Raw genomic sequence first — 27,991 nt, 5'->3', positions numbered from 1 at the left:
CAAGAATAAGATGTTTAAATAAATAGAGTATAACAGTGTTGTCGTAGTGATACAGTTTATAGACTAGGCTACGTTATTATGGGATTTACCTCCTTGCACTTTTTGATATTTCCGACAGTACCCTGAAGGCAGCACTTCTTGGCCGTTCCCCAGCCATCTCCTCTCCAATCCGACCGGCAGCTACGGCAGGGAGCCCCGGATACTGAGCCAAAAACGCGGCCTGGCATGAGCAGACAGACCGACACTGGAAGGTAAGACGGACTCCAGCGAAACAGTCCCATAATGGAGTAGGGTGGGGTGACTGCAACACACTGAATTCGTGTTTCCTAAACCTCCACTATAATTAATGGCGTGACTCATATTCAGACAAATGCATATTTCGCTCCAAACTCCAGCTCTTTTAGGGGAGGCATTAAGTGACTAGTTCTGGCGAAAAGAGAGAATTAAGCGAATTACTCCACTTTGGAATATTCCTGGAATATATCGGAAACAACTAAATAATGAGTATTTTTCCACATGTTGCGATGTTGTGTGTTAGGGTTAGTATGGTCCTAATGAGACACCGCCCTGCCTTCCTGTGTGCCTGTGTGGCTGCCCTCAGGCTGCCCCTTTGCTTCTCATTAAAACAACATGGCTTAAAGTTTCTCAAGTTTCGGCATGAGTGAGCTCGTTATAAAGGCACATGAAGCTTTTTCTCCCCCAAGTCAGCGCGCGCTCGGTGGGAGAACTTGACAGGGTTTGCAAATACGGGGGGTGGGGGTCGTCTGACTTGTGATGCAGTGTTTTTCTGCCACACCCCTGCCTCCGCGGAGCACGGCCGAGCCAAGCCTTTCTACAGTTTTACGTAAGATCCAACAATAAGAGGGCGGGAACACAGGCTCCATCCTTTGTTGTCTTCATGTGGAGGAATCAGATGGCGCGTTCATGCCACCTCGGAATGACAGGGACAGCCCCATAGACAGTATATAAGAATGGACCAACAGATCCCGTTGCTCTGGACCAGGGGTCACCAACACGGTGCCCGCGGGCACCAGGTAGCCCCCAAGGACCACATGAGTAGCCCTCAGGCCTGTTCTAAAAATGAAAATTGAATATTGATATTATCTGTTTCCCACCATAAGTCATTGTTGATAATTATTGATAATGAGAAATCATTAATGTGATCAGTGTCTTCACAGATGACTATCATTAATCGTTAATCATATATAACTAAAGGCAAACTGAGCAAATTTGTTATTTCAGAAGAGTATATCAAACTGGTAGCCCTTCGTATGACTCAGTACCCATGAAGTAGCTCTCAGTTTCAAAAAGGTTGGTGACCCCTGCGAGTCTGGACGGAGACCAGTGAAGGCCATTAGAAGCACTTTTCCGCTGAGCGTTACTGAGCAGCCTCCAACTGAGAGAGACAACGTAAATGTGACGTGAGCAACGTGTCTGAAAGTTGGAAGTCTTCCGGTAGCTGTGCCAAGAGAAATCTCAATCATTCCCAATCTTGCAGAGACGGAGAGCGTAGGTATATGTAAGGAGATAACATGGACACAGGCTAATTATTGCTAACTAAAATGCTAGTTAACATTAGTAATTAAATTTAAACAGCTAACGTAAGTCGAAACTGTCTGCGAGCTTCTCCTGTACTATATGGTAATTCCTCTACTATGCGACAGTAAGTCCCGTGGTTATGACACAATCATTAGCCTATTTTTACAAAAACGTCTGCTACGGAGCCATAACGTGAGATACAAGGTAATGGAGCCTTTTATACATTGTCGTGTTTCTTTAGAAATAAACAATGGACAAATAGTCTTTAAACGCTTCAGATGTAAAGTTATTCGCTGTCAAAGTGATGTCAAAATGAATGGCAGTCAATGGGATGCTAACGTGGGGTGAGTGCTTATTAGCATCAAAATGGCGCCATAGGAGGTACGCGTTGTTAACAGATGCTTACCCCCTTGAGACGGAGACCAGTGAAGGATATTAGAAGCACTTTTCCGGTGAGCGCTGAGCGTTACTGAGCAGCCTCCAACTGAGAGAGACGACGTAAATGTGACGTGGGCAACCTGTCTGAAAGTTGTAAGTCTTCTGGTAACTGTGCCAAGAGAAATCTCAATCATTACCAATTTTGCTGAGACGGAGAGCGTAGGTATATGTAAGGAGATAACATAGGCACAGGCTAATTATTGCTAACTAAAATGCTCAATGCATCAAAATGTGCCGATGTGTATGCTGTGTTCAACATGCCATGTGTGTAACTAAGCTCAGTGCATTGTTTCAGCTGTTAAATAGTTGCCGCCGCTGCTTCAGTATTTTATAAAATGTCAGGATGTTGAATTGACCCGGTGAAAGAGTGTGTATTTAAAACCAGAAATCCTTTGAGACATTGACAGCAGCCAGGTGCCCTCAGAGACAGAGTTAACAGCTGCTGTGATTTGTTAGTTTATTATTAGTTTATGCATTATAAATGCACGTGATCACTATTTCTTCTAGCCCGTTGTTCATTTTGTATTTGACTTCATCTCAGACTTGAGCTTGTCCTTTATCTTTATCAGATGAAACAGTTGTACAAAGAGCAGCATAGTTTAGGAATAATATAGGTGCAGTTGTGCTAATTTAAGAGCCAGGCCCCCTCAAAATAGAAAGGCAGCAGAGACAGCTGCAGCCTGACTGCACACACAGCTCATTACATCACTACTGATAAGTGTGCCATTTGCTCCAGTAAGATAAACCAACGTATTTAAGTGAATTATATTGAGTGGTTGGTAGTTAGTTCATCAGTTTGAGTTAAGATCATATTTACATCACAGAAAACAGACCTACTAGTCAGCTGCAAATATGGCTTGACCCCAAAAAAATTCTAACAAAATATTTCTCAGTGGTAGTACAGTACTGTATCCTCCCCTATCAAGGTTTTGGGCTGATGTTCTGAGGCCTTAGGTGCTTTCCGACCAGATAGTACTTGTACTTTTTAGAGGAAAAGTACACTTCTAAGCAGTTCTAAGAACTACTCTCCCCCAAAATCTTTTTTTCCGTTTGCATTCCCACTGGCCAAGTGGCCATAGGGACTGGTAGGAGGGGTAAGGGAGTGACGCAAGCACGGCAACGGTCTTTATAGCATTGTCACTAGACCTTAGCGCCACATACAACAACAAATGATGCTAATACTTGTGCACTTTTCCTATATTAAATGCACGTCCATTCTCGTAGTAATTCACGTAATGTTTTGCTCAACACAGACGGGGCTTTATTATACTCGGAACAGACCCCGCCTCTGCCTGCTGCACTGTGGACGTGTGTGTGTGTGTGTGTGTGTGTGTGTGTGTGACTGTGTGTGTGTGTGTGTGTGTGTGTGTGTGTGTGTGTGTGTGTGTGTGTGTGTGAGAGATGGCCGGCGAGACGCAGGACACGCTTATGGAGTTTAACTCCGAAAAGACAGTTAACCACAGGTTCCCGTTAATCTTATGATGTGACATGTGTTGCTGATATTTAAATAAACAAACCGTCAACTGCAAAATAAAAGCCTCTTATTTACGAGAGCGGTCTGAGAGACCTCCAGCTTACCGCGAGGTGTCTGAGCATGACTGGCCGAGCTTGCAGGCGCTTGCTGGCTGTCGCCTCACTTCATGGAGGTTCTCAACTCCGAAAACTTTGAAGCAAATTGTCAATTCGGCATCAATTTTTGCAAGACTGCCTATATTCGAAATCTAAACAGTTAATTTCATGCCTAAAACGTTGTCAGAAGTGAATTTAATGATGTTATTCATCATTAAATTCACTTCTGACAACGTTTTGGTGAAAATTGTTAAAAATGTCCCGTTGTTGGTTGTTGCTCTGCCTGCAAGTTTCCGAGTTGGCAGTGGGCGTGACTTATAAGTTCAACCAATCAAGTACACCTAGGAAAAGGGAAAAGGGAAAAGACCCTGCTCTGAAGTAGGAGCTAAAAAAGTTACTTACGCTACTGAGGCCAGAGGAACTTAAAAATCCCCAAATTTTTCCTGTCGGAACACGACGAAAAAAGTGTTCTAGGAACATTTAGTTCTAAGAACTGCAAAAATCCCTCCGGTCGGAAAGCCCCTCTTGACTGCAGCTTTGACAATGTCTACGTCTGCATCACCTGATGCATTGATAGCAGTGCAGCCCTTCTTCTCCAGCTCCTCGGTCATAAGATTGATAAGACCTTGTTTGTTGCAAGATCTGGAAAGGAAATTATCCTTTCTTCCCACAAGCTTAGTCTCTGCATTGAAGTTAACGATGGGGTGAGTGTTTTCACCACGTCTCTGATGCGTATTGTCTTTGATGGAAGGACCTTCGCTATAACCAGTGGTGGAGGGAGTACTGAATCTCAGTACTTAAGTAAAAGTACAAATAACCAGAGACATATTTACTTTAGTAAAAGTAGAAATACCACAATGACAACCCTACTTAAGTAAAAGTAAAAAGTACTTAAAGTATTAAAAGTAAAAGTACTTTTTTTATTTATTCTCAATCTTATAAATAAGAAAAAAAGTTGGTTAGTTTGTTAGTTTGCACCTTGGTCAGTGAGGGCGCTGTGTTTAGCGACTAGGGCTGTCAAAATTGCTCAAAAATGACGTTTGAATATTCCCTCTAAAAAAACACATAATATTCGAACTATTCGAACATCTGGTTGCGCATGCGCATTTTGTCAATGACGCGCATTTTGTCAATGACGCGCATTTTGTCAATGACGCGCATTTTGTCAATGACGCGCATTTTGTCAATGACGCGCATTACGTCAATAACAGGACAAATTAATACAAAGAGACATAACTACTTGTATAGGTAGTCTATTTAAGTTTAAACATATTTGACAACGTATTAACTACACAAAAACAAGTAAATCAAATGATGGCCAAGATCGCAGACCTCATGCTCGCTCACTCATTCGAGTACTACTACTCTCTCTCGCCCTCACGCTCTCTGCGCAATGTGCGGCGGTGCGCATAATGGTTTAAAATGAACAACAATAAACACATTTTGAGTGCTGATCAAGAGTTTTGTGCAAGCAATTTAAGGTTGTGACTATTGTCCCAAATATAGCAGGCTTCATTCAGTGATTGAAACAAATATTATTAACATTAATTGAAGTTTCACAGTAGCCTATATAGAACCGACATTAAACGCTCCGAGCGAGCTGTGCTGTGGTAAACATGGAGCTTTTCCTTGACCTGAAACGGTAAATAATCAAACAAGTGGAAGCAGTGCATTTAACCTTTATTCATGCACCTTGGTTCCATTGCTTGACAGAACTCCCTGAAGCCTGCCCCATCCACGACACTGATTGGTCTCATGTCCTTACAAATGAACAAAATTAATTTCTCCGTTATGGCCTCTTGTTGTGTTGCAGACAAAGAGCTTGTGGCAGGCAGTGCAAAATACGTGTCAAGACGTGACTGTTTAGCTGGAGTTCCACACATTATGCCATACTGTATTTTACAAAGCTTGCATACAACTTTATCTCGCGGCTCAACTATTTGAACCTCCTACCGACCAAAATCCAAAGTACTTCCAGACATGGCTTTTTAGATTTTGGGGGGTTAAAATCGCTTTCTCTGATGCGGTCGAGTTGGGCTCTACACTTTTTGCCATCTTCCATGCAAGACAAGTCAAATTTCAGCAGACAGCTGAAATTGACCGGAATTCTCCTCAAGAACTCAGTGACTGCCTGTGCTAGTTGGGGCTTGTTGGCTTTACAGATGATTTCCTTGCCTTCGAACAGGGCTGCAGGAAATGAGCAGAGCTCATAGCTCATTACCTCTTCCAGTGAAAACCATCCTGGATGGAATCCAGGATAGTTTTGTTAGATTTCTTGCTTAAGAACTCAGTGGCTAGTCCTGTGCTAGTTGGGGCTTGTTGGCTTTACAGAAGATTTCCTTCATAGCTCATTACATCTTCCAGTGAAAACTGTCCAGTTTTCAACATGATCAGGAACCGTTGGAACAACAAAGCAGGATCAAGGGATCGATCTTGGGCAACTTTGATGGTGGAGTCATCTGCAAGGGTTTTTGCCCGGTCTTTCCGTTTGAAGGATATTCCAAAACGGGTTTTCCAGTCATCTTTTCAATGATCTCATTGCCAACAGTCTCAAACTCATGCACATTCACCTCCTCTTTGGCAACACCACCAGTTAGACTGTTTCTCAGAGATGGGTCTGGAGAGAATGGTGTGCAAATGCTAAGCTTTTCCTTGATCTTTTCTAGATCAGAGTGATCTCTTTTCATCCTTGCTTCTGAGGATTCTCGGTGCTGCTCGCAGGTGAGGTCATTGAATTCCTTTTTTTTTCATATATGCAGCCGCCTGTACTGCACTGGAGGAAACGTATATGTGATGTCAGAATACAGTGTGAAAAAGATGTAAATCAGATGACAGGCTACACTAATCCACAGCAACTTTTGACTATATAATATGTTCACACTGGAAAAGTGACAAAAATAACTATACTCTTAGGTATGCACATTATAAAACATTTGTTTTTGAAGTCAACTAAAAAACATTTTTCCTACTCCTTGTCAAGTTTATTTGGCAGTCGCATGCTGAAGTAGCAGTTTGTAATCAAACTGCAATAACTGTAGACTATGTAAATGAGCTACACCTCTGGTTTATTCCCTTATGGACATAAAGGAAATCATTGTCATCAGTCATGTGAGTGTGGCCCGTTGTTTGTTGCTTCCTCTGTGGCTGGTTGTGTTAGTGTAGAGGTCTTTTAAGTTGTTTAGGCAAGGACCCCTTAACTGAGAGAGAGAGAGCAGGGACTCCTAATACATATATTGTATAAAATTAAGTTGCACCATAATAACGTACCTACAATAACGTGTGGGAGACCTAAAGCCTTTACACGTGGTGCATACAATACTAAGCTATTGAAATAATAATTGACATATTTATATATATTTATACTGAATTTCTATAATTAATCGCGATTAATCGCATGTTTTATCACATGATTAAAATTCTATTATTTTGCATTTCAGAACTGTTTTTAAGTACATATTAACAATGGAAAGAAATTCTTACCAGTCTATCTTGATTGGGAATCAAATGAATGCAAGGAAAGTTACTTTATGAACTTGACTTTAAGATTTGTATTTGTCTATTATTTATTTATTGTAAACAAAAGAAAAAATGTGTGAATCTGTCATTATTGCACAATTCCTCCAAGTACCTAACTACAAAACTAAAAATCCCTATCCTTACAAGAGTCAATATAGTGTGCAGTAACTTCTAAATCATTTTGATTACTCACTGACGTCCAGTGATCACCGGTGCGTTTGCACTTTGCAGCAGTTCCAGTGTGGCTGCTTTCTCCGTGTCGTACAGGCTGTGTATGCGTGAAACTACTGTCCCCCTCGACGGCAATGTATAAGACAGGTCAGAACATGCCAACCGTAGTACGTCTTTAAGACCCGAGTCTTCTACGACGCTGACAGGTCTGCAGTTAGTTGCCACTTGGGATTTGGTTTCATCAACAGGTTGGCGACTAGCACTCTCCAAAATAGTGCTTTGCCTGAGCCCACTAGCATCAACCTGAGTCACGTTAACTGTACTATGCTTAGCTCGTAGGTGGTAGCTCAAGCTTGACGTGCTTCGGTGAAATTTTAATTCGGCTTTACACAATGTGCATGTGGCTTTCGACTTGTCTAATGAGCTGTCCAGGAGTTTTGGAAAATAATAAGCACCATTCAGAATTGTGTTTTTTGCTGTCTTTCTCCATCATGCTTGCAGCCTGCAGCAGCAGGATGTGTTACGAGGAAGTATGGCAGCTTGATGATAAGTAAAGGTGTGGCAAAGGGTCAAAATAGTAGCCTGTTAGGCACGACGCAAAGCCGAGTGAAGTGTAAAATAAATGAATAAATGGCGGCATGCGATTAATGCGATTAAAAAAAATTTACGCGTTATGCTCGGCCCAAAATGCCTGATTTTGCGGGAGCTTTTGTAAAAAATTGCGATAAAAGTTGCGACGTCTTTTGTATTTTTGTTGCAATGAAGCTGCGAGAGACAGTGAAAGTTGCTTTTTTGTATAGTTCTTTAAAAATAAAAAGGAAACGTATTTTGGGGAGAATAAAACTACTCTGGGCTGAGTTTTCCTAGTAACCTAACCAAAAAGCCTCAGGATGCTGCAAATGTTGGTTTAATATGAAAAAGCCTGGTGAATTTAAGACAAAAAATAATAATTTATTGAATGAATCAAGTCAGTGGCTTGTTGATCTTTACATTGTTAGTTAATTTCCTAACCTGGCCTGGGACACACATTCATACGGTTTGATAAAGTACTTATTGGACTTTAACTTATCATTGCACTTACAATAACGACCGTAGCTGTCCTTTTTAGGTCATCGTGTACATCTCATCTCCGTTTTTTCCTGCATCCACCGTGTGTGTGTGTGTGGGTGGGTCGGTGTGGGTGGGTGGGTGTGTGTGTGGATGTGGGTGGGTGTGGCAGAGAGCCCGACAGGATTAAAACAGCAGCAGCTTTCAGTAACTGAAAAATTGATAATTGGTAACATTGATATTTAATACAGGTTGGCAGGACGGTCTGAAATGTTGTGCATGGTCTTTCGCTGTACGTTTTGTCAATGCGCCACTTGTTCGAAAAGTAGGCTACCTTCTCGTTTTCTTTACTTCGCCCTTAACAGAGTACATTCATAGCTAATGCTGACTCCGCGGCGGGCCTCTTAACACCGGGGATAAGTCGCCACATGTTTTGAACCGATAATTTTCGTTTCGTCTGTACCTCAGGTCAGCTGCATTGTGTCACGGACGATCGCTGAAAACTACTTGACAAAAGTCTGGAGTTGACGGAAATATGCGTGGTCAAAGCCCCAGCTGTGAACGGTTTCATTTCCTATAAGTTCTTCACAATAAAAGTCCTCCGTTATTTTGGTATTTGAATGTTTTTATAATGAAGCAGCAAAATCCGGAAATGTTGGGCATTCATTAGCAGTAACGTAACGCGACTCCTATAAGCATTGTGCATTGTTTCTTAGCAACAGCATTCTTTGACAAAAGCTGTCTGTTTACAATCCACCCGCCACTGTGGCTGGTATACAAGGCAAAGTCACCCGCCACTTTGAAAAAGTACTCGCCATTAGCTGGTGGCGGGTGCTAATTTCCTATCCTGTTCACAACTCTTTTATTTGTGAATACATCTAGGGATGAAACATTCAAAGCTCTTCTGAATCTGCTGTGTTCATGTGATTTTACAGAGCAAACAATTGAATGCTGTGATATGTGTAAATAATAATATTGATATGATAATAATAATAATGTGTGTGTGGCCCTGCAGATGATGTGGAGCGTTGTGCTGCTGCTGGCTGCTGCCCTCCCTGTGGGTGAGTCTCTGAAAGCTCTCTGTCTGTTCTACTTGACACATTTTATTCTGTCTATCGTATGAGATGGGATCTAGAGTTAATGTAAGTACACACTCAGCCAGTTTGGCAAGTAGCTGCCAGATTGCTGGTTTTGCAAAGGTTACACTATCAGAATGAAACCAAACAGGTTCATTTGCATTCTTTACACAGTCCACAATTACTTCCTCTATGATTTAATGGACTTTTTCCTTCTTTTAACCCTTCTGGGTGGCTGTTGAACTAAGTGAGTGTGAAGCACTGTATTGATTAGGGGTGGAACGGTACATGTATTCGTATTGAACCGAAACGGTACGGGCGTCTCGGTTCGGTACATGAATTTACACGGAGAATACACGGTATAACAATAAATAAAACTTGCGTGCAAATGAATTAATGTAATGCTGAACTAATGTAATGCGGAACTACTGTTAGATACGCGGGTTCTAGGGCCACCTAATCTGTAGCCCCGCCTTAGCTCTGAAGCTAGCCGAGCTCCGCCTACACGCAGGTTTTTGCAGGTCGGCGGTCCAGTGAGTGAGTCAGAGATATCAGCACTAAAGGACGAGTATGGCGAGTGGTGGCGACCCACAAGAGTTAGAGGACCCGCTGGCCTCTTTAAGATCGCAAGTTTTGGAAAACTTCGAGACTGTATGGATGAAGCCTGGAGCCTCCCGTTTTATAGCTGATTGTCTTATTTTGTTTACAAGTTACAGATGGAGTCTGGAGATGATGTGGGGTACTTATTGTTTACTGTTTACTTCAGCAGCTAGCTCAGTGGATAGACTGGATGACACTAGGTAGTACAGCCTGAGACATGCACAATAAAAAAATGTGCCTTTTGCATTTTTGTTATGCTTTTCCCTCCATTGTATTGAACCGAACCGTGATGTCTGAACCAAGGTATGAACCGAACCGTGACTTCTGTGTACCGTTCCACCCCTGGTATTGATATATCTGCTGGAATTGAAGACACAAAGCTGTGATATAATGTTGTAAGAAATCGCATCTTTAAAAGTAAAAAATATATTGAAGTGTTTCCCCTAGGATTTTTTTCCAGGGGGGGGTGGTGTTGTTGCTGAATAAATAAAAACAACATTGATTTACACATCACACAACTATTGAGCAACAGTTGAAAATAGGGGCAAGACTTTGGCTACATTGAACGTGTATTAGTGGAGCGTATTAGTGGAGTGTATGTGCCACGGAATGTACGTTTTAACTGGCTACGCCAGCTGCGCACACACAGCGTAGGATTGTGTGAGTCACAGGCGAGACGGAGAGCTTTTGCTTTGGGATTGTTGTTTCTTCAGTTTTTGGAGCCTGTGTGATTGTGATACATCAATCTACTGTCAGCTGTTATCAGAGGACACAGAGGTAGGGAAACAAGAAATAAAAACAGGAACTCTCAAAACGAAACTGCCAATACGCTCATTGACAATCATTAAGTCGTTTCCTGTATATCTGTAGTTTAATTTAAAAGAAACAATGACACTTGATGATCCATTTCTTTGTAAAAGGGCCGCACACACCTCGCATAAAAAATCTAAATAGAAGACTGTCCTATTGTTACGTTTTTAGAGCGGATCGGCGGAGCATACGCCCAACTACGCACGGCTCTCATGCCCAGTTTCATTGATCGTAGTGGAAGTGTAGCGCTGGAACATCCGCTCCACATACGTTATGCTGCAATGTAGGCGAGGAACGAGAAGTGAATTGCCTGTATGTGTGAAAACAGCTTTATCTCGTGCATCCGTTTTTTTTTTTGTGTGTGTGGAATATCGTTTTGACTTTAACAATTCTGATTCTTCCTTTCGATTCCGGTTCTTATGGATTCTTGACTCCAATTCTTTGAGGGGTGGAGTTGAAACGGGTCACATGCCTATTTTCACAAATAAGAGGAAAGTTTTATTTTGATTCAATGGTGGTTTTCTGTTTTACAGGGCTTTTTCAATGTAAAATAAAGCCACACTAGAGCTCTGCTTACTGTGCTCCAAGGCTGCAACACAACAAGCGCATGGTCGCTTCGGAAACCACAACTTGCGCATATTGGGAAGCGATCGGATTTGAAACCAAATCCTCTAAATGATTCCAAACGATTCCAATAAAGAAACTATTCTACTGGAATCGTAATTTTTCCAAGTAGGAGTCGGTTCTCGAAGGCCAATCCTAGGAGTGGGAGGTTATTCTGTCTTTAAAAATCGATTGAAGACCTACCTCTTTCTCAAGAACTTACTCACCTAAAATATGATGGAATATCTCCTGCCACATGAATACATGTAAATGTTTTTATAATGTTATAGCATACCACCAGCTGTTTTATCAGATAAAATACCTTTCTCATACAGTACCTGCCCCTACTCCACCCTTCACACAGACCTGTTGGTGCATTCTTAACGTTGCTCACGGTTCAGTGCACGCAGTCGCATGCAGAATACACTGTACGTGCTACTAAAGTAGCTAACAGAGCTAGAGCTTGTAAACAATTGTGGGTTTAGGAGAGAGTGCTTGAGTGAACTAGTGTAGGTTTAAATTTAAATCGGTTAATCAGCCACTGTTATGAAGAATAGGACAAAATAAACTGCGTCGAGCTGCTGAAGCTAAACGCTACCAGCAGCAACAAAGAAGCAACTGCCAACGCAACACGCTCACCGCTGCACGCCAGCCAAGCCGGTGTAGTCAGTTTGATTGATGAAAGTGGAAGCTGCTCCGTTTGAAGGATATCCAGGATGGCTCAGCAGCAAAAACCAGTTCAAAAGACAAAGACAGAAGCTAAAGCATACAGATCACAATGTAAAAGTGAACCACCACAGCAGCAAAACACAATGAAATTAAAGGGAAACCTTTCTGAACTTCAACCGCTGGTGTCACTACAGTGCAGGCGGTACATACAGATGAGTAGCGCTCCTTTTCCCTTCATGCCGGAGCATTTGGTTTGCTCCGCTGCTGTTCACACACAAACACATTACTTGAAGCCTGACAGGATGGGGATGGGTCTTCGCATGATATAGAGAATCCAGCTGCCCTGCAAGGTAACACTGGCGCCCGCAGTGGGAGAATCAAAAAAGACTTTAACCAGAATTGTCAAATACTTGTATAAACTATTTCAATTCAATTTCAATTCAATTTTATTTATAGTATCACATCATAACAAGAGTTATCTCAAGACACTTTACAGATAGAGTAGGTCTAGACCACACTACAACAATTTACAAAGACCGTTTTGACAGATGCACATTGTTGCTTTAACTTCTCTTAGCCATTTGAAAAGATTACATTGTACATTGCCATTTTTGTGTCTTAATTATGAAGCATAAACTAAATGTGCTAAATCAGTTGTTGTTGGAGCAGTTAGGCTTGGGAGTGATGTATGTATTTGTGAATGTATTTTGTGTTTTGTATTTACTGTTTAATTGTTTTAAGGACCCCCTCGAAAATGAGATGATTATAGGAGTTATCCTATTAATAAATACAAAATGCATACCACCACACTTGAACAGGAAATTTTCTTTATTTTGCCCCAAATATTAAAAAAATTATGTTTGTATTCGGCCTGATTTTCTCTCCCTATGTTTCAGAGTCCTATACTGTTGTAGACCTCCATGAGCGTTTGGCCCATGGTCGCCAGCTGAAGATCTACCTGCCCAAGAGTGTGGACACGCTGGACTTCATCCCCGCTAATGAACCTGGAAAGACCTACACCTACTGGGAGAGGGGTAGACTGAGGTCAGAGACTGTAGGGATGGCCGTGTTCTGCCCGCTGCTTCCACTGTTGCTTCTGTCCATGTGACTGTTGTTGTGTCCTCCGCAGAATGTCCAAAGGCAGAGTGTCTGGCACCGGCACCGACAGACGCTGGTACATCGACAAGGTAACCAAAGTCTGAATTAATTAAACTAAGAAATCTAAAGTCAAGACTTTCTGTTGATACAATTAATTCATGGTTGTCACTTTACCTCGTAACTTTGTCTTTATTTGCTCTTGTATAGTTTCTATTTTTACTTTTGCTCTTATTCTAGTGGTATTTACCTATTCCTCTTCTTCTTCTTTTACTTCTTATTATTATTATAAATTTTTTGACTTCCCTATTTATCTGTACTCATTTCTGTCTTTGTGCTGCTGCTACAACTCAATTTCCACTCTAAAACTTCTTCTAGAGGCTTATCTTATCTTATCTTATCTTATCTTATCTTAAGGCAGTAGGGGTGCTTGGGAGTTGTGTGTTAAGTGAAATTGCTGCACGTGTCCAGACCCATTCAGCGGTGTTACTTTGTGTGATCAGCGGTGGAAAGAAACACCTGCTCATAGTGTGCCAGTGGTTGTAGATTGTAGAGTGTTTTAATGTGGTCTGTATGTTTGTCTCAGGTGACCTACGAGGACCAGGGGACATACATCCAGAAAGACTATTGGAACAAAGAGATTTCCACTGTCAAAGTTGCCGTCACACGTGAGTTAGCCAAGGCTTGTATTATATATATATATATAACTTTGAGAACATAGCTTTAAGTGAGTGTAGAGCAGTTTTCTCATATGAACTCTGGACAATGAGGTATCGGGTCCCAACATTGTCCGGAGTTTTCCTTTCACACATGTAGCACCCAACAGGAGATATCCGGGTCAGATGCCTTCTCACTCACTGGAAATCCTCCACTTGGTTTAAGCAAGTGGACATTCATTAAATTTGTCTGTAGATTTATTTTGGTATCGCCCCTTATCGACAGAAGCTCCTGAATCTCGTCGTCCCTCCAGTTAGACATTTTAGTTGCCGTCTTCACGTAAATCACGCTTCTTCTTCTTCTTCACCTCCTTATATGTTTGTCTTCTGGTTTTGCATGAGCCACATAAATTGTCATCAACACGCTTGCTCGTTCGCCATGAATCCTCACACTTTGGGCGCCATTGGAGATTACACCAGGTAAAGCTGTTTGGTGTTTACCTGGTCCAACTGATTTGGACATTTGTGATGTGAGGCCATGAAATGACTCAGCCATCGGGTGCCTTTAATTGCTTCTTTTTTTTTACACAGGACTTGCAGACAGATAGCACGTTAAAGTAATGTTTTTACACTTTCTGCGGCATCAACTACAACAATCAAGTTCTTTTGTTTTGCACTGTTTAATCTTGCAACCAAATGTTCTGTGTAGAGCAGGGGTTTTCAAATTGGGTGAATGTGAGCCTCCCCTTAGAGCAGGTAAGGACAGCCGTAAATTACAATAACTAACACATAACTACAATAATTTAACAAATAACAGTTACACTATTAACAAGTAAGAACTAAATAAATGTTGTTGAGTTGGTATGCCAACCAACTTCAAACTTTAGCAGTTCTTTTGCATAAAAATGACCATATTTGCCTTCTCTGGTGAGATACTACACCTCTCCTGACTTATGGCATGTCCTGCACAGGAGAAAACTCTCTCTGAGGTGGTGTCCAAGAGGCCTGTATACACAGGGAGGAGTTTGAAAGGGCAGACAATACCACCAGGCTACAGGGTCTTGTCCTGAACGATAGACTAGCAGAGCGTAATATGTTTACTAGCGATCACGTCTTTACGTCCGTTTTGGTGAGCCCGGAGGGAAAATATGCCATTTAAAAAGTAGCCTACATTTACGATAGCTAGCTAACGGTAGACTACAGAGAAAGGGTGATATTTTTACGTCCGTTTCGGAGCGTGTACAAAAAGGGGTCTATCAGCTGTGATTCTAAAGTGCACGTCGGGGGAATAGCGCGGACACGCGCTTCACACCGCGAGTCGCGAGCGGCCACGTGCGCCACTCGGCGTAAAAGGGAGAAAGAAAAAAGAGTCTGCCGCTGTCTGGAGCGACAGAGGGAAAATATTTCAGTCGGAACCAAAATGAGGAACCGAAATTTGCGTTCTAATCCGGTCCAAATACTACTGTTTGCCGTTCCATAGTGGAACCGGGTTTCGGTACCCAACCCTACTCAGCAGTAAATGACATCTTTTGTGTGTTCCAGGCAATGATGAGTTTCAATAACAACTGATAACATGTAAATATTTTTTAATATTGTATTTGAAGACATTTTATTTCCACAACTTTTCTAAAAGTGCATTCATAAATGATACTTTGCAACAGCAAATCATTTCCAACTTCATGCAGGCCTAATTGAGCCTACTTTTAAAATCACTGAACATCAGTGGGCCTATCCACAAGTCAACAAAGCATGCTTAACATGTGCTATGATGGGGGGGGCGGGGGGTCTGGGGGTCCACCCCCTGAAATTTTTAAGCATTAAACACAAAATTTCCTGCATTCTGGTGAATGTTTATGCACCTATTTCTACCTTTTTCTGAATCAATATGCTGGAAATATCTTTATGTACAGGGAAACAGATTACAATCCAAATATAAAAACATAATGGAAAATATTTCAGTAAGGCTCTCAGGCATTCTGTATTGCTTTATCTATTTATTCTCCTTTTGGATCGACTTTTCTAATTCTATCTGAGTCAGCACACATGTAGCTTAGCATCATTTACTCTTACCTTCTCTTTTGCATCTTTTGTTGGGGAAATAACCTCCTTAAATGTGTATATGACAATTATTCACCTCAATGATACATTAATTCATTTTAATGAATTAATAAATCCCTGGACTGTAATATTTCAGATGTTTGAGCAAGATTTCTGCTCATGTTCAAAACCTATGTGCACATTCAAAATATAACTCATCCCATCTGTGTTCTCTGAGGTTTGGAGGAGTCGTGATATTTTGTGAAAAATAAAGTTATAATAGGCTATTACAAGAATACAGTCACTATATTTCAGAAAATAATCTATACCTGCACCGTAGCCTGCTGTGCATTACGTGATTGCTCTGCTGATACGGTAGATCTCAGACCTCCTGACAGACTCAGAGCCCCGTTTGGGTCTCTGGTCTCTGAATGAGACAAAGTTTAGGGAAGTGGCTGAACGCTGCTCTACATCGGAGGTGGAAAACCGAAACTACAGAAATACACGGAGCTCAAACAAACATGTCCACAGCAGACCGCGTCCTTTATAAACCTGAAGCTGCACAGCTTTTTACAGCGAGAGTGGACACTAAGCGACACTGAAGCCCCGGCAAAATCAGCTGACGCCGCGTCTGTCAGTGGGAACAATGAGGCTGCACTGCAGAGAGAAATAAACGCAAGTCGTCCTCCACCTGCAGCTGTGATCTGTATTTGTTTTTAATCAGGGTCAGTGTGGAAAACCCACACTCACACAAGTAGGTGGAGGTGAAGGGGATTAGGACTTTCATAGCCTTAGTGGAGATCTGGGGGAACTCGCTCTCCACAGACAACCAGAAACGCGTGATCGGCATTTCTCCAAGTCTGTCACACTGCGGCAGAGGAGCAGCCTCGGACCCTGACCAGGTGAAACCTAACTTTAACTCAGGATCATATTTCCTACGTCTTTTGCTGGGTCCTGTCTCCTCCCTTAATGCTGACTTCTGTTGACTTGGGACAAGGAAACGATGCATTTTAAAGCTAATACACGCACGCACAATTACCGATATCAATAGAGCTGCATACAGTTATTTCTTCTTCGCATGTCGCGCCTCCCTTGTGGCTCTTTGGCGCCCCCCAGGGGAGGCGCGCCTCACCTATTGAAAACCCCTGGTGTAGAGAATGTCCAAAAAAGCAAGTAGCTACTGTTGTCTCTGGAGAGACTGTGGGACATGCCAACGTAACACGACCGGCTTGCCACACTCGCCGTTGTTGAAAAGAAAACCTTAATGAAGAGTCATCACTCAAAAGCAAAACCAATGGAGTAAACGGTACAGTGCATTTTAGATTACTGACAGACATTTCCAAAATTTAAACACTCTGGACATTCCCAAATCATATGTCAAAAAGTGCCCGGGATTCCCTTGGAGCAAAATGTGCAGTTAGGGGATTGTCTGGCTGTCATTCAAAATAGTTTACTGGATGTACATAAGTTCTCCAGACAACATTATAATATATCATCTGATGATTTGAGTTTCTTGTAGAAAAGAAAATGTTGTACCAGTCTTTTTTCCATGTATTGTCAATTGGCATAGGTTTATTTGTTGCCTTTATCAACAGAGAATATAATTTAGAAACCAGACCTTGCGTACCAATACAGGAATATATACAATGTAATTAATGCAGAGGTAGTTCTTCCAACCAGGGAATTCTCATGGCACTTAAAGCAGAATGCAACCGCAGCTGGAAGAAAAAGGACGGAGTTGGTAGATTAAACTGCTGCTGAATGTCCTGAAATGTACGGAGACTGTGATCTTTTTTAATATCAGAAATAATATGAATTCCTTTGTCAGACCAATGAGAAAAAAGACAGGGCTCCCTCCCAGAAGTAAGTCAGTTATAGCTATAGTTATAGTTATGCAGTGTTCTGAGCAGCCTGGATGGAACGCAGCAGGTAATACAACACTCTTTATAACCACCACAGACTTGAGACATGACTTGGACTCTAGCTCAGAGACTTGAGACTTGACTTGGACTCGAGGTCAGAGACTTGTGAGCATCTTTGGCGGAGACCATTATGAATCTCACTGTAATAAACAATGAAGCACATATGATGTGATGTGTGATGTGATGTCGTACAAAATGTCAAACTGTTAGGTCTGCCAAAAATGAATAATACAACAATCACCTGTAGTTTTTAAGATATATTATTTCAGTGGTATTAGCACCCAAAAGGACATTTCATTAATTTATTGTATTTGGATGGAGAGGGACATCTAAAGCGGGTAAAGAAAACCAAACCTCTGTGCATGCTTAGATAGGTGAGAGAATATCTTTGTGCTTAGAGGTGTTAATAGTAACCAGGAAGTCAGCTAGCTATATTGATATAACACAAAGAAGCTTGAGATAGCGTAGCAGGGTTTCCCATATCACTCATCTTCATTAGGCTTGTACTTGCATTTTTAACTGTTTATTGAATAAACTGTGCTGAAACGTGACCTTCTGTGCTGCAGAGATGCCCTGTCTCCGACTGAGCATGTCAGGTCAGCAAAAATGAAGGCCGACCTCGCCAGACTGTCCAACGGCCGATTATCGGCCCGGTGTGTAGCTGGCTTAACTCTCGTGCTCTGTCTTCCAGCCAGACACAACTATGTGAAGCGTGTAGCAGGAGAGAGTCTGGACATCTCACTGGAGGGCATCGACCTGGCCGACGCTGTCCTCTCCTTCTCTGGGGAGGCTGCCAACGTCACGCTGGTGAGGAGGGGGGGATGGGTGGGTGGATGGGTGGATGGATAACGAGCAGGGAGGAGGATGGATGGATTGTTAAAGGTACAGAGGTAGGGGATTACGTACGTGTTTTCATGTCTCAGTATTTCTGTGTACTAGATTCACTTCATACATGTGGAACCTGTAATTTCATACAGTTTAATGGTTGCTGTTATCCTATGATTAAATAATACTTGGATAAGTTGGAAACATTGCTAATTGTAGTAGACAAATAAGGGTACTTAGTGCCAAAATGTGATTGCTCTAACAACAATTCAGCCAGTTAGAGCTGCTGAGACACAAGTGTTACAACCATCCCGGTCGTTACTCCACCTTCTCTGCCGGTGTCGCCGCACAGAGCCTTCTTTACTTCATACAGGAGATAGCTGTCAATATAAACATGAGTTAAAACGCAAAAGAACATTCATTGCATCTTAGAAAAAAAACATATGAATGGGTTGCGAATGCTGCCCGGTGTTATGAGGTTAGTCAGTGTGTGGTTGAGTCTCTGAGCCAAAGAGAGGGAGAGATGGCAGCTGTGCCGTTGTTTAAGAACTGATACCCCTCCTGACCACATTCAGCCCCTATGCACCCCACCCCTCTTTTAGCTGCCTGTAAGCCAATATATACCTTAACTTTGGCAATAAATCTTTGAACTGTCCCTGTCTGCCTTGATTGTCTGCTTTTGAGTCCTTCCCCTATTACCTCGCACCTCTGAGGAGGAAACCAAAATAAAAATGCGTTTGTTCAATAAGTAATTATGCTGATTTATCCATTGTGGTTGTATGTGGTGCGTTAGCTGGCCTTCTTGAATGCTTTTCAGGTGGATGTAGTTGTTGGACGCCTCATGGATGCTATTTGTTTTAATATATATTTTAAAAGCTAGTATACAATTGCCTGTGATCCCAGAGTGATGCTCTGACAGGAGTTTGTCTCCCTCAGGTGCGTGATGGTGCTCGGGTGTCCCAGGACCTTCCGGATTATTGGGACCGGGTTAAGACCCACTCCATGAACATCGAGATCAAGAATGTTAACACCAGCGATGTGGGCCATTACACCCTAAGAGACCGCAGGAACCGGGTGGTGTCGATTACCAGGATGGACCTGACAGGTGGGTCCCCCTTAGGGTTGTCTATTGTTTGTTGTTGTTTTTTCAATACTGGTGCCTTAACGTTCCCGAAGCCATAATGTAACAACAATAACTTATTCCAGCAGTCAGCTGCTGTTAAACAACAAAAAATAAAAACCACTAGTTGGCAGAAGGGAACTTTACACCAACAGCTGGAGTTTCTCCAGGTGCACCTGAATGCACTACTGCTGGACTTCCCGTTGTTAGAATCCTTTCCAGTGAAATACAGACACACGTTACATTGTTTAGCTCTCAGCATTTTTACTGTGTTTAAGCCAGCTGCTAGCCAACGGTAGGCTAACGTTACCTGCTACAAGTGTAGTGTTAACTAGCGTTGCGTGCAGCGATTCTTCTGTTGCCTGTAAAGTCCGTTTCAGAGTATCAGAGGGCAGTGCAGGCATTTAAGAGGGGTGTCAGCCAGTCCGCTAGATACCGGTCATGTAGGGTTTCAGTACCCAACCCTGGTCCCGATATACTGTAAATTCCTAAATTCCCCTCAGTTTGCCCCGTAAATATTTGTTAATGCATTATGCTGTTAATACAAACTCAACCCTTCCTGTATCTGTTTCAAATTAAAAGCCATCTAGCATTCCAGTGGACAAAAACCATCTATTTCCTAACTGTGCTGTGAAAACTTCCCATACAGGCATGGGTGCCTTCAGATACGGTAGAAGGTTCTGGACCTGTGATTACTCCTAATGCACTAATGTTTGTCGTTAATGGCCTTAAACCTGGGAATAGGGTTGGGCATCGTTTGGATTTTAACAATTCTGATTCCAATTCCGATTCTTCCTTTCGATTCCGGTTCTTATCGATTCTCGATTCCGATTCTTTGAGGGGTGGAGTTGAAACGGGTCACATGCCTATTTTCACAAATAAGAGGAAAGTTTTATTTTGATTCAATGGTGGGTTGCAGTTTTACAGTAAAATAAAGCCACACTAGAGCGCTGCTTACTGTGCTCCAAGGCTGCAACACAACAAGAGCCTGGCCGCTTCGGAAACCCAAATTTGCGCATGTCAAGTTGGGAAGCGATGATCGGATTTGAAACCAAATCCTCTAAACGATTCCAATAAAGAAACGATTCTACTGGAATCGTAATTTTTTAAACAATTCCAAGTAGGAATCGGTTCTCGATGCCCAATCCTACCTGGGAAATGATTGAAATTGCCTTTACTAAAGACACACACATATATACACACACACACACACACACACACACACACACACACACACACACACACACAGAGAGAGTCAGGCTAAGCACCTCTGTCCCCCTCTTTCCCCCCTGTAGACCACCATGAGTACACAGCGGGAAACCCTCTCATGGCTCTGCTCTTACTGCTGGGCATCCCAGCTGGGATCTGCTGCTGCTGTCGGAAGAAGATTTTCAGGAAGCAAGCCGCCACCGCTGTAACGCTACAGGTACTAACAGCAGGCACAGACAGTTTTGCATAAACAACATAATGGAAGATATGTCAGCATTTCTTTCAGGAAATGTTCCATAGTTTGACTTTCGGTCAAAGTGTAAAGGCACGAGCCTGGGATACTTTACTTCATGTTATACAACCAATGTGCTGAGCTTGGTTCTTGGTTGTGGGAAGAGATGAGGTCAGAGCCTTGACACCAAACATAAATGCTGTACATATTCTACATTCATATAATAATCATTCTGCATGAGTTAGCTGATTGAAACGTCAGTCCTTATAAACATGTTGTCTATAGAAACAAAATGGGGTCAATAGTAGTGAAGCTGTGGATCACCATATCTGATTGTGTGAAACATTTACAATGAATACATTCATATGTGAGAAAGTGTAAAAAGATGTGCACAAAGATTTGCAGTTACACATCTATCTGTCTGTTTCTAAAAACAGTTCATACACAACTCAATTGTTTACGTCAGTCCCCAATTACGAAGTTTAGCTTCCAAACAATTCCCCATTGGCTATTCAGGAGGAAGCGTCAAATGTATAGAAACCATTTTGTTTCTATAGACAACACGTTTATAAGGACTGATGTTTCAGTCAGCTAACTCATGCAGAATGATAATTATATGAATGTAGAACCATATATAGTTTCAGCTTGTGAAATGTGAGGACTGTTCTGTTTAACATCGTTGTAAACGGAACATCTTGGGGTTTAGGACTGGTCACAGAATGGTAATCAACCGTTGTTGCCAAAGCACAACAATCAACATATATTAATATCTCTCTTTGTGTGTCTCCAGGCCACCCCATACACAGTCCACCCTCCTCCCAGCGGTCCTGTTGGACCGTGTCCTCCCTACAGCAGCCCCGGGACCCCAGGAGTGGTGAGAGTATACTGATGTGATGTCATCGTGCTGTCTGTGTATCTGTAGATAGGCTAACTTCTCCCAACATGTCTTCATTTAACTGACTGCATGTCCCAGTGTGTTTATACCAATGTTTCACTGTATTTCTGTGTTGGCAGGTGTACTACCACGGCACTGACCCCAACATGGTACATCACACACACACACACACACACACACACACACACACACACACACACACACACACTTATTTATTACATCACACACAGCATGTGTCATGCTAAACTGAGACACGTTTTTTTCTTGTGCCCACGTGTGTTCCTATTCAGGGTCCTACGGTGCACCCCCCACCTCAGCCCACTGGCCCAGGACAGTGGAGCGGCCCCCCACCCTCCCCAGTTAGTACCCCACTCCAGCCCTGCTTTCATCACTAACAGAAGCCTAACATGCCCTGACAACATGGAACCCAACGCTCTTAGTTTTCATTCAACGCTGATTGTTTTTTAGTGTTCAGCGTAATAACTAATCTAACTCCTGATTTTCTTGGTCTGCAGGGTTTTAACCCGGCCTACCCAACCCAGAACCCGGCCTACCCACCCCAGAACCCGGCCTACCCTCCTGCTGCTGGAGCTATGATCCCCCCTGACCAGCCTCCACAATGGAACGGTCCACCACCAGGCCAGTACCCCACCGGACCTGTAGCGCCGATGGTACGATGCGTCTCTTTAACTCAATGCTGCTCATTTTGACATAACAACATACTGTAACCTTTCCTCTGATAACGGACCATTACTGTTGGATGTGTGCACAAATTAAGTTCAGTATTTGTAATGTGATGAATTTAGCTGGATCTGCCGTGCTGCATCGATTACATTTTTAATTTACTTCAGGTCTAAAAGGCTGATCCATGTTGCTGTTTTACAGAAAAACAGTAATGATTATATTGCCTATTCAAACAGCAATTAGTGTGTTTCAGAGTGAGCCACAGAGTGTACCTGTTCCTTTTGAACATTTAGTCGAAGGATTCAGGTTGGGAAGAAAGGCCTGTGAGCTTGTGTAAGTTAAACACAGTGCTAGACACACGAGGCGGGAGTAAAACATGGGACAATGTCTAAGCTAGATGTGATGCAGAGAAAATCCCTGGGCCTCATGCTCACTTGAATGGATGGATTTGTAAACTGTGCAATCACTGAATGCAGCTCTCTGTTAAAGCCTGCAGGCTCTGTGATCAAGACCTGTGTGTGTGTGTGTGTGTGTGTGTGTGTGTGTGTGTGTGTGTGTGTAGGGTTATGCTCCAGTTGTGCATAGCGCTCCTCCAGCAACAGCCGTTGAACCTGTTCATCAGAACGTCAAGATGGAGAGTATGCTTTCCTCACCTGCTGACCCCCTGCTGACTGCCACACCACAGGTACACATACACACAGTTGAACTTTTCCTGCTACAGATTTCCCACCGTGGTCAGAAAGCACAGTGGAGACACTTTGTTTCTCTCACTACGACTCTAGAGGCAGTACTCGCTCTTAGGGATCGACCAATATGGATTTTTTTAGTGCCGATGCCGATACCGATTTTTTTTCATCAGCCTTAGCCAATGACCGATACGGCCTGCCGATTTTCTTGAGCCAATATTTGGAGCCGATATTGCTTTTGCTCCCTCAGTTTACATCATAAAAATGTAAACCCTGCCACACTGGATTTGTTTTCGGAATCTGCTCTGCCATTTCTTTAAAAATAATGAACAAAAACGCAGATCAGTGTCATTTCTGCAATCATCTTACATTCATATCACCCAAAGTATGTGTGCAATGTGCATCATATGGATGGGTGCACTGCATATGGTTAACTGTGCAAGGGTAAAAGGCTTTCATCAAAATCTACAACACAGCCTTGATGATGCATTGCTTGCTGACATATTATAAGACATATATAATCAGGTCATCACAAAATGTCCTTTGTCAACACATTTAAATAGTTTAAGAAAACAATAAACCTGAAAAGTAGCCATTGAAATAAAGTGCTTGATTTGTAATTTAAGACTGCCATGGTGCAGCACTCTGCTAGTGGGGGAGGGGCAGTGCATGGTCTGCACGTGAACTGCAGCGTCTCCAGCAACACAGAGCTGCCTGTGGACGCCTGTCTGTAAATAATGCCGGGAAAAAACTATCGGCGAACGCAGCAGCCGCGTATCGGCCGATGTCGATACACGTAAAAACGCAAATATCACTACTCACTCTGAAGATAATCACCATCACTCTGTCACTCACTCTACCACACACACATACACACTCCACACAGACATTCCAGCCCTGCTATTCCCTTAAAGAGATTGTCCCATACACCAGCGCACAAGTATAAACCTCCTCGCCATTTACGTAGTCTACGGAGAAGCTCTGCATGGAGCCTCAATGAAGCATAAATCAGCCTTTACTCTGCATTCCTCCAGACCAGACCTCTGTAGCCCACTCCTCATCTATGCATGAGGCTCCAGGCTACATTAGTTGCTACTAGGGTAACACAGCCCAATCTCTGACCAAACTGTCAGCGGGCTAGTTGCGTTGTGGGTAATGTAGACATGGTTGGGTTAGAAGCTAAAACCAACTGAGACCATGTTCCAATAGAGACGCTATCAAAGTTTGTAAGAACAGAAACTAACTTGGAGCCAAAGTTTATAAATGCTAACTGAAAATGTAGAGCTACCTACATGAAGGAACTTGACCATGTGTAAGATGGTAGACAGTCATGTGTCAGCATTTCCCAAAATCTCATTTTCCTCATTGACTCAGGATGACACGTGTTTGAAATTATTTCTGCAGAGAGCTTCCAGAAGGCTGGTTTCAGGGCAGGGAAATGTGAGTTCTGTCTTTGATTCAAGAGCAGAAATCTGTGATGCCCCTTCCACAGTCTTGGAGGCTGTCCTGATCAACCTGAACAAGCAGGTGGCTGACAGTGGAGGGGGGTGCGCTGGGTGCTAAGGCTATGAAGCTGGGCCATGTGTTGCTATCTCTCTCCCTTGCTACAGTAGACATCCACCCTGCACCTATAACACACGCCTTTCATTGCTGATCTACACTCTAGTTTAATACATGGTGTTGGGACTCCCTCTTTGTCACATTCCCTGAGCCAGTCTGTCACAGATAAAACTAAAATAAAAAGGCATTGTCAAATGTATTCATATGAACGTGGAAATAAAGTGAACGTGCTTCCCCCCCCCCAGGCTGGAGCAGCATCCTGTCCGGTAGCTCCGGGGTCCGACATCCTCAGCTCCTCTGATGGTGCCTACCAGTTCAACATCGACGGAGGCAAAAACTCCAGCAGCTTCTTGTAGGGATGCTGACTGGTGGAGCAGCGCCCTCGCTGTCCTGCTGCAGTTGGAAACAGCGGACAGCATTTGGACAGTAGATTATATTCTTTAATGTGGTAATGTGGTATTAGGCTAAATAAGCAAATATGTATGGAATGAAATCTACTGGCTCAGACAGCTGAGGTGTTGCAGGAGGAGTCAATTATTTTGGGGATCCAATTTCCAGAGACAATGAAAGGTGTTTTCTTCAAGTTTTAGCATGTGGAATAGAATTGTAACATCAACACCATAAGTACATCCTAAAAACAGGGCTGGGTTCAGTTTACCAAAGGTTTAGTTGTGTGGTTTCTACATCTTCACTGATTCCTGCCCTGCTGTTTTTCTGTGATTAGCCAGGAATACAAACCAGTCCACAGGGGAAATAACTCGATAGTAACAGCTAACAGACAAAAAATGAAAAATGCTTCACTGACAAATTAGTTGTCTTGAGGTGTGCTTTTGTACAATGAATTAGACTTAAGCAGCCTGTGTACTGACTATCCACAACCATGGACCTGAGCAGAGGTCTGTACCTAGGCACTGACTTGGTGTCTGTGTCTGATGTCTCAGAGTGAGCCACTCAACAGCCCTGCCCCTGTCTAGTTACTGTACAACTTCACACTCTGTCTGAACACCCACAGGTCCTGTTCAATGGTCAATCAGTTTCAAGGAGGAACTATTTTCTTTCTACCAAACTACACCCACTAAAGTGTCCTCATGGACGAGAGGCTCGTGACAGCTCGATAAAAACATGAATGGCGTCCTGCTCGGCTGAGCTGTAGCTAGCAGTATGAGGTGTAGTTTGGTAGAGAGAAAATAGTTCCTACATGAAACTGCTCACAGCCAGGTCTGTGGATTATCTAGAGTAACCGGGTCATGACTTTTGGAAAGAGACATTTTCAGAAGTCATGACTTTGCGCTTTCACTTCTGAAAATGTCAAAGTGCAAATCTCGTTGAGATTTGCCCGTTTTCAGAGGCAGTTTCAAATTATGAGATTTGCAGAGGAAAGAGGTGTCATTGGGATTTTGAGGTTCTATGTATGTCCTAGTTACCCACTAAACTGTCATTATTCAACTATGACAAGGTAAAATCGGTTTTGCATTCTATCACCCCTTTAAATAGCCAGGTACAGCCCAGGTACCAGCAGAACTCTCAAATCATGACATCAGATCATCTTCCTGAGGAGAGATGTATGAAACACAATTGCGAAAACAATAGCTACCTCATTTTTGGATTCTATGCCTCTTTATAGGGCAACACTTGTCGAGTTTGTATTGGTCAGTGGTACAGTGTGTGTGTCACATTGATATTGCCAGAATCCTCTGATAGTAATGGTTCCATTCATTGTAAATGCTAACAGCTTAACTGTAAGAATGCTACCTCATGCCTCCTGACCATTACAGCAAACCAAACCAAGCAAACCAATCAGAGCCTGTGTGCCTGCCGTTTATCACCCAACTACAGCCGAGCAGGAAGTAGCAGCATTCACAAACTCTGGGTCAGACAGTGTAGCAACTTCATGTTTGTCAGTTAGAACTCTTACTTCTGCCATAAACCTTTGAATGTTCACCTTAAAACCACCAACAGACATTCATTGTACTGTAAATGGCATCACAGAAGCCTTTTTTTTTTATAGTAACGGAGTCTTTCATTGTGTTTCTGGAGGTCCGTAAATACAGTGAAGCTTGATCTCCACAGACTAGATGTAGATGTAGAGGGTCTTAGGGCGGCGGGACTCACTCTGGGTCCTGCATCTGGTGTCTGGGCAACTGGGTTTTTAGAGTCACATAAACTGGGACAAACACATTCTGAACAGCAAGATAAGGTTGCTTTTTTTTACCTTTGTGTCCTAGATCTGATGATAATGTTCAATGTGATTTTCTTTGATTGTTTTATGTAAATGTAACAAATTATATTTACGAAGTGTAGAAGTAGTTGATGGTTGTGGGTGTTGATGGAGTTGGAGAGACTTCTAAAACTTCTGTTGGTCTCTCCAGTTGTGTCCACCTCTGGATCTGCCAATGAACATTGGTTTCCTAACTCTCATTTTATACCTAACATTATATAGTATACACCCTGTATATTGAAGTGCAACTTTGTGTCAATGAAACTATGTATGAATATGAAATTCTGGAGTTAATTTTCAACTCAATTTGGCTACAATTCACCATTGTAATTATTTTACAGCGGACTTCGGCCAGATAGATGAAGACTGATGAAGGATTTTTAAGGCCGATAGATACAAATATTTGGTGATTTAAAAATCCGATATTCCGATATATCGGCTGATATATATATTTTTTTTAAATCCAGAAACGCACAACAAAACATAAACAGATATCCCTAACATTAGTTATTTATGAGTCCTCACTAAAATAATATGATAATGCAGTTTAAAAATAAACATGTTTGATTTATTGTCACAACAGAACAGAGGAACATCAAAATATATTAAAGTTCTGATAAATTAAATGTATAAAAATACAACCTAAGATATGAAACTTAAAGTCCTCTGAACAAAAACACAATAACAACAAAAATCAAAGAGTGTTGCCAACAGGGACGTTGTAGAGCGCCCTCTAGTGGACAAACTATGCAACACTAACACTCTTAACATGGTCGAAGGGTCTTTCGTCTGTTTTTATTTTTTTTAATTATTT

General features: G+C 42.4%; 1 protein-coding gene across 1 annotated transcript; it reads left to right on the top strand.

Annotated features, from left to right (window-relative positions):
* wu:fc21g02 (ESX-1 secretion-associated protein EspK) lies at window positions 1-25,621 on the top strand. Its single transcript, XM_031293604.2, has 14 exons — window positions 1-251; window positions 9,296-9,341; window positions 12,935-13,082; window positions 13,168-13,225; window positions 13,720-13,801; window positions 18,440-18,555; window positions 19,510-19,678; window positions 20,989-21,119; window positions 21,925-22,008; window positions 22,149-22,178; window positions 22,320-22,388; window positions 22,545-22,700; window positions 23,276-23,398; window positions 25,205-25,621. Exons 2-14 carry the CDS (start codon window positions 9,296-9,298, stop codon window positions 25,313-25,315), a joined length of 1,323 nt encoding a protein of 440 aa, XP_031149464.1. The 5' UTR covers window positions 1-251; the 3' UTR covers window positions 25,316-25,621.
* The last annotated feature ends 2,370 nt before the right edge of the window (window positions 25,622-27,991 follow it).

This window comes from Sander lucioperca, chromosome 4 (assembly GCF_008315115.2).
Source record: "Sander lucioperca isolate FBNREF2018 chromosome 4, SLUC_FBN_1.2, whole genome shotgun sequence".
Classification (NCBI taxonomy): domain Eukaryota; kingdom Metazoa; phylum Chordata; class Actinopteri; order Perciformes; family Percidae; genus Sander; species Sander lucioperca.
Note: the sequence above shows the minus strand (reverse complement) of the source record. Positions and strands in the feature narration are given on the sequence as shown.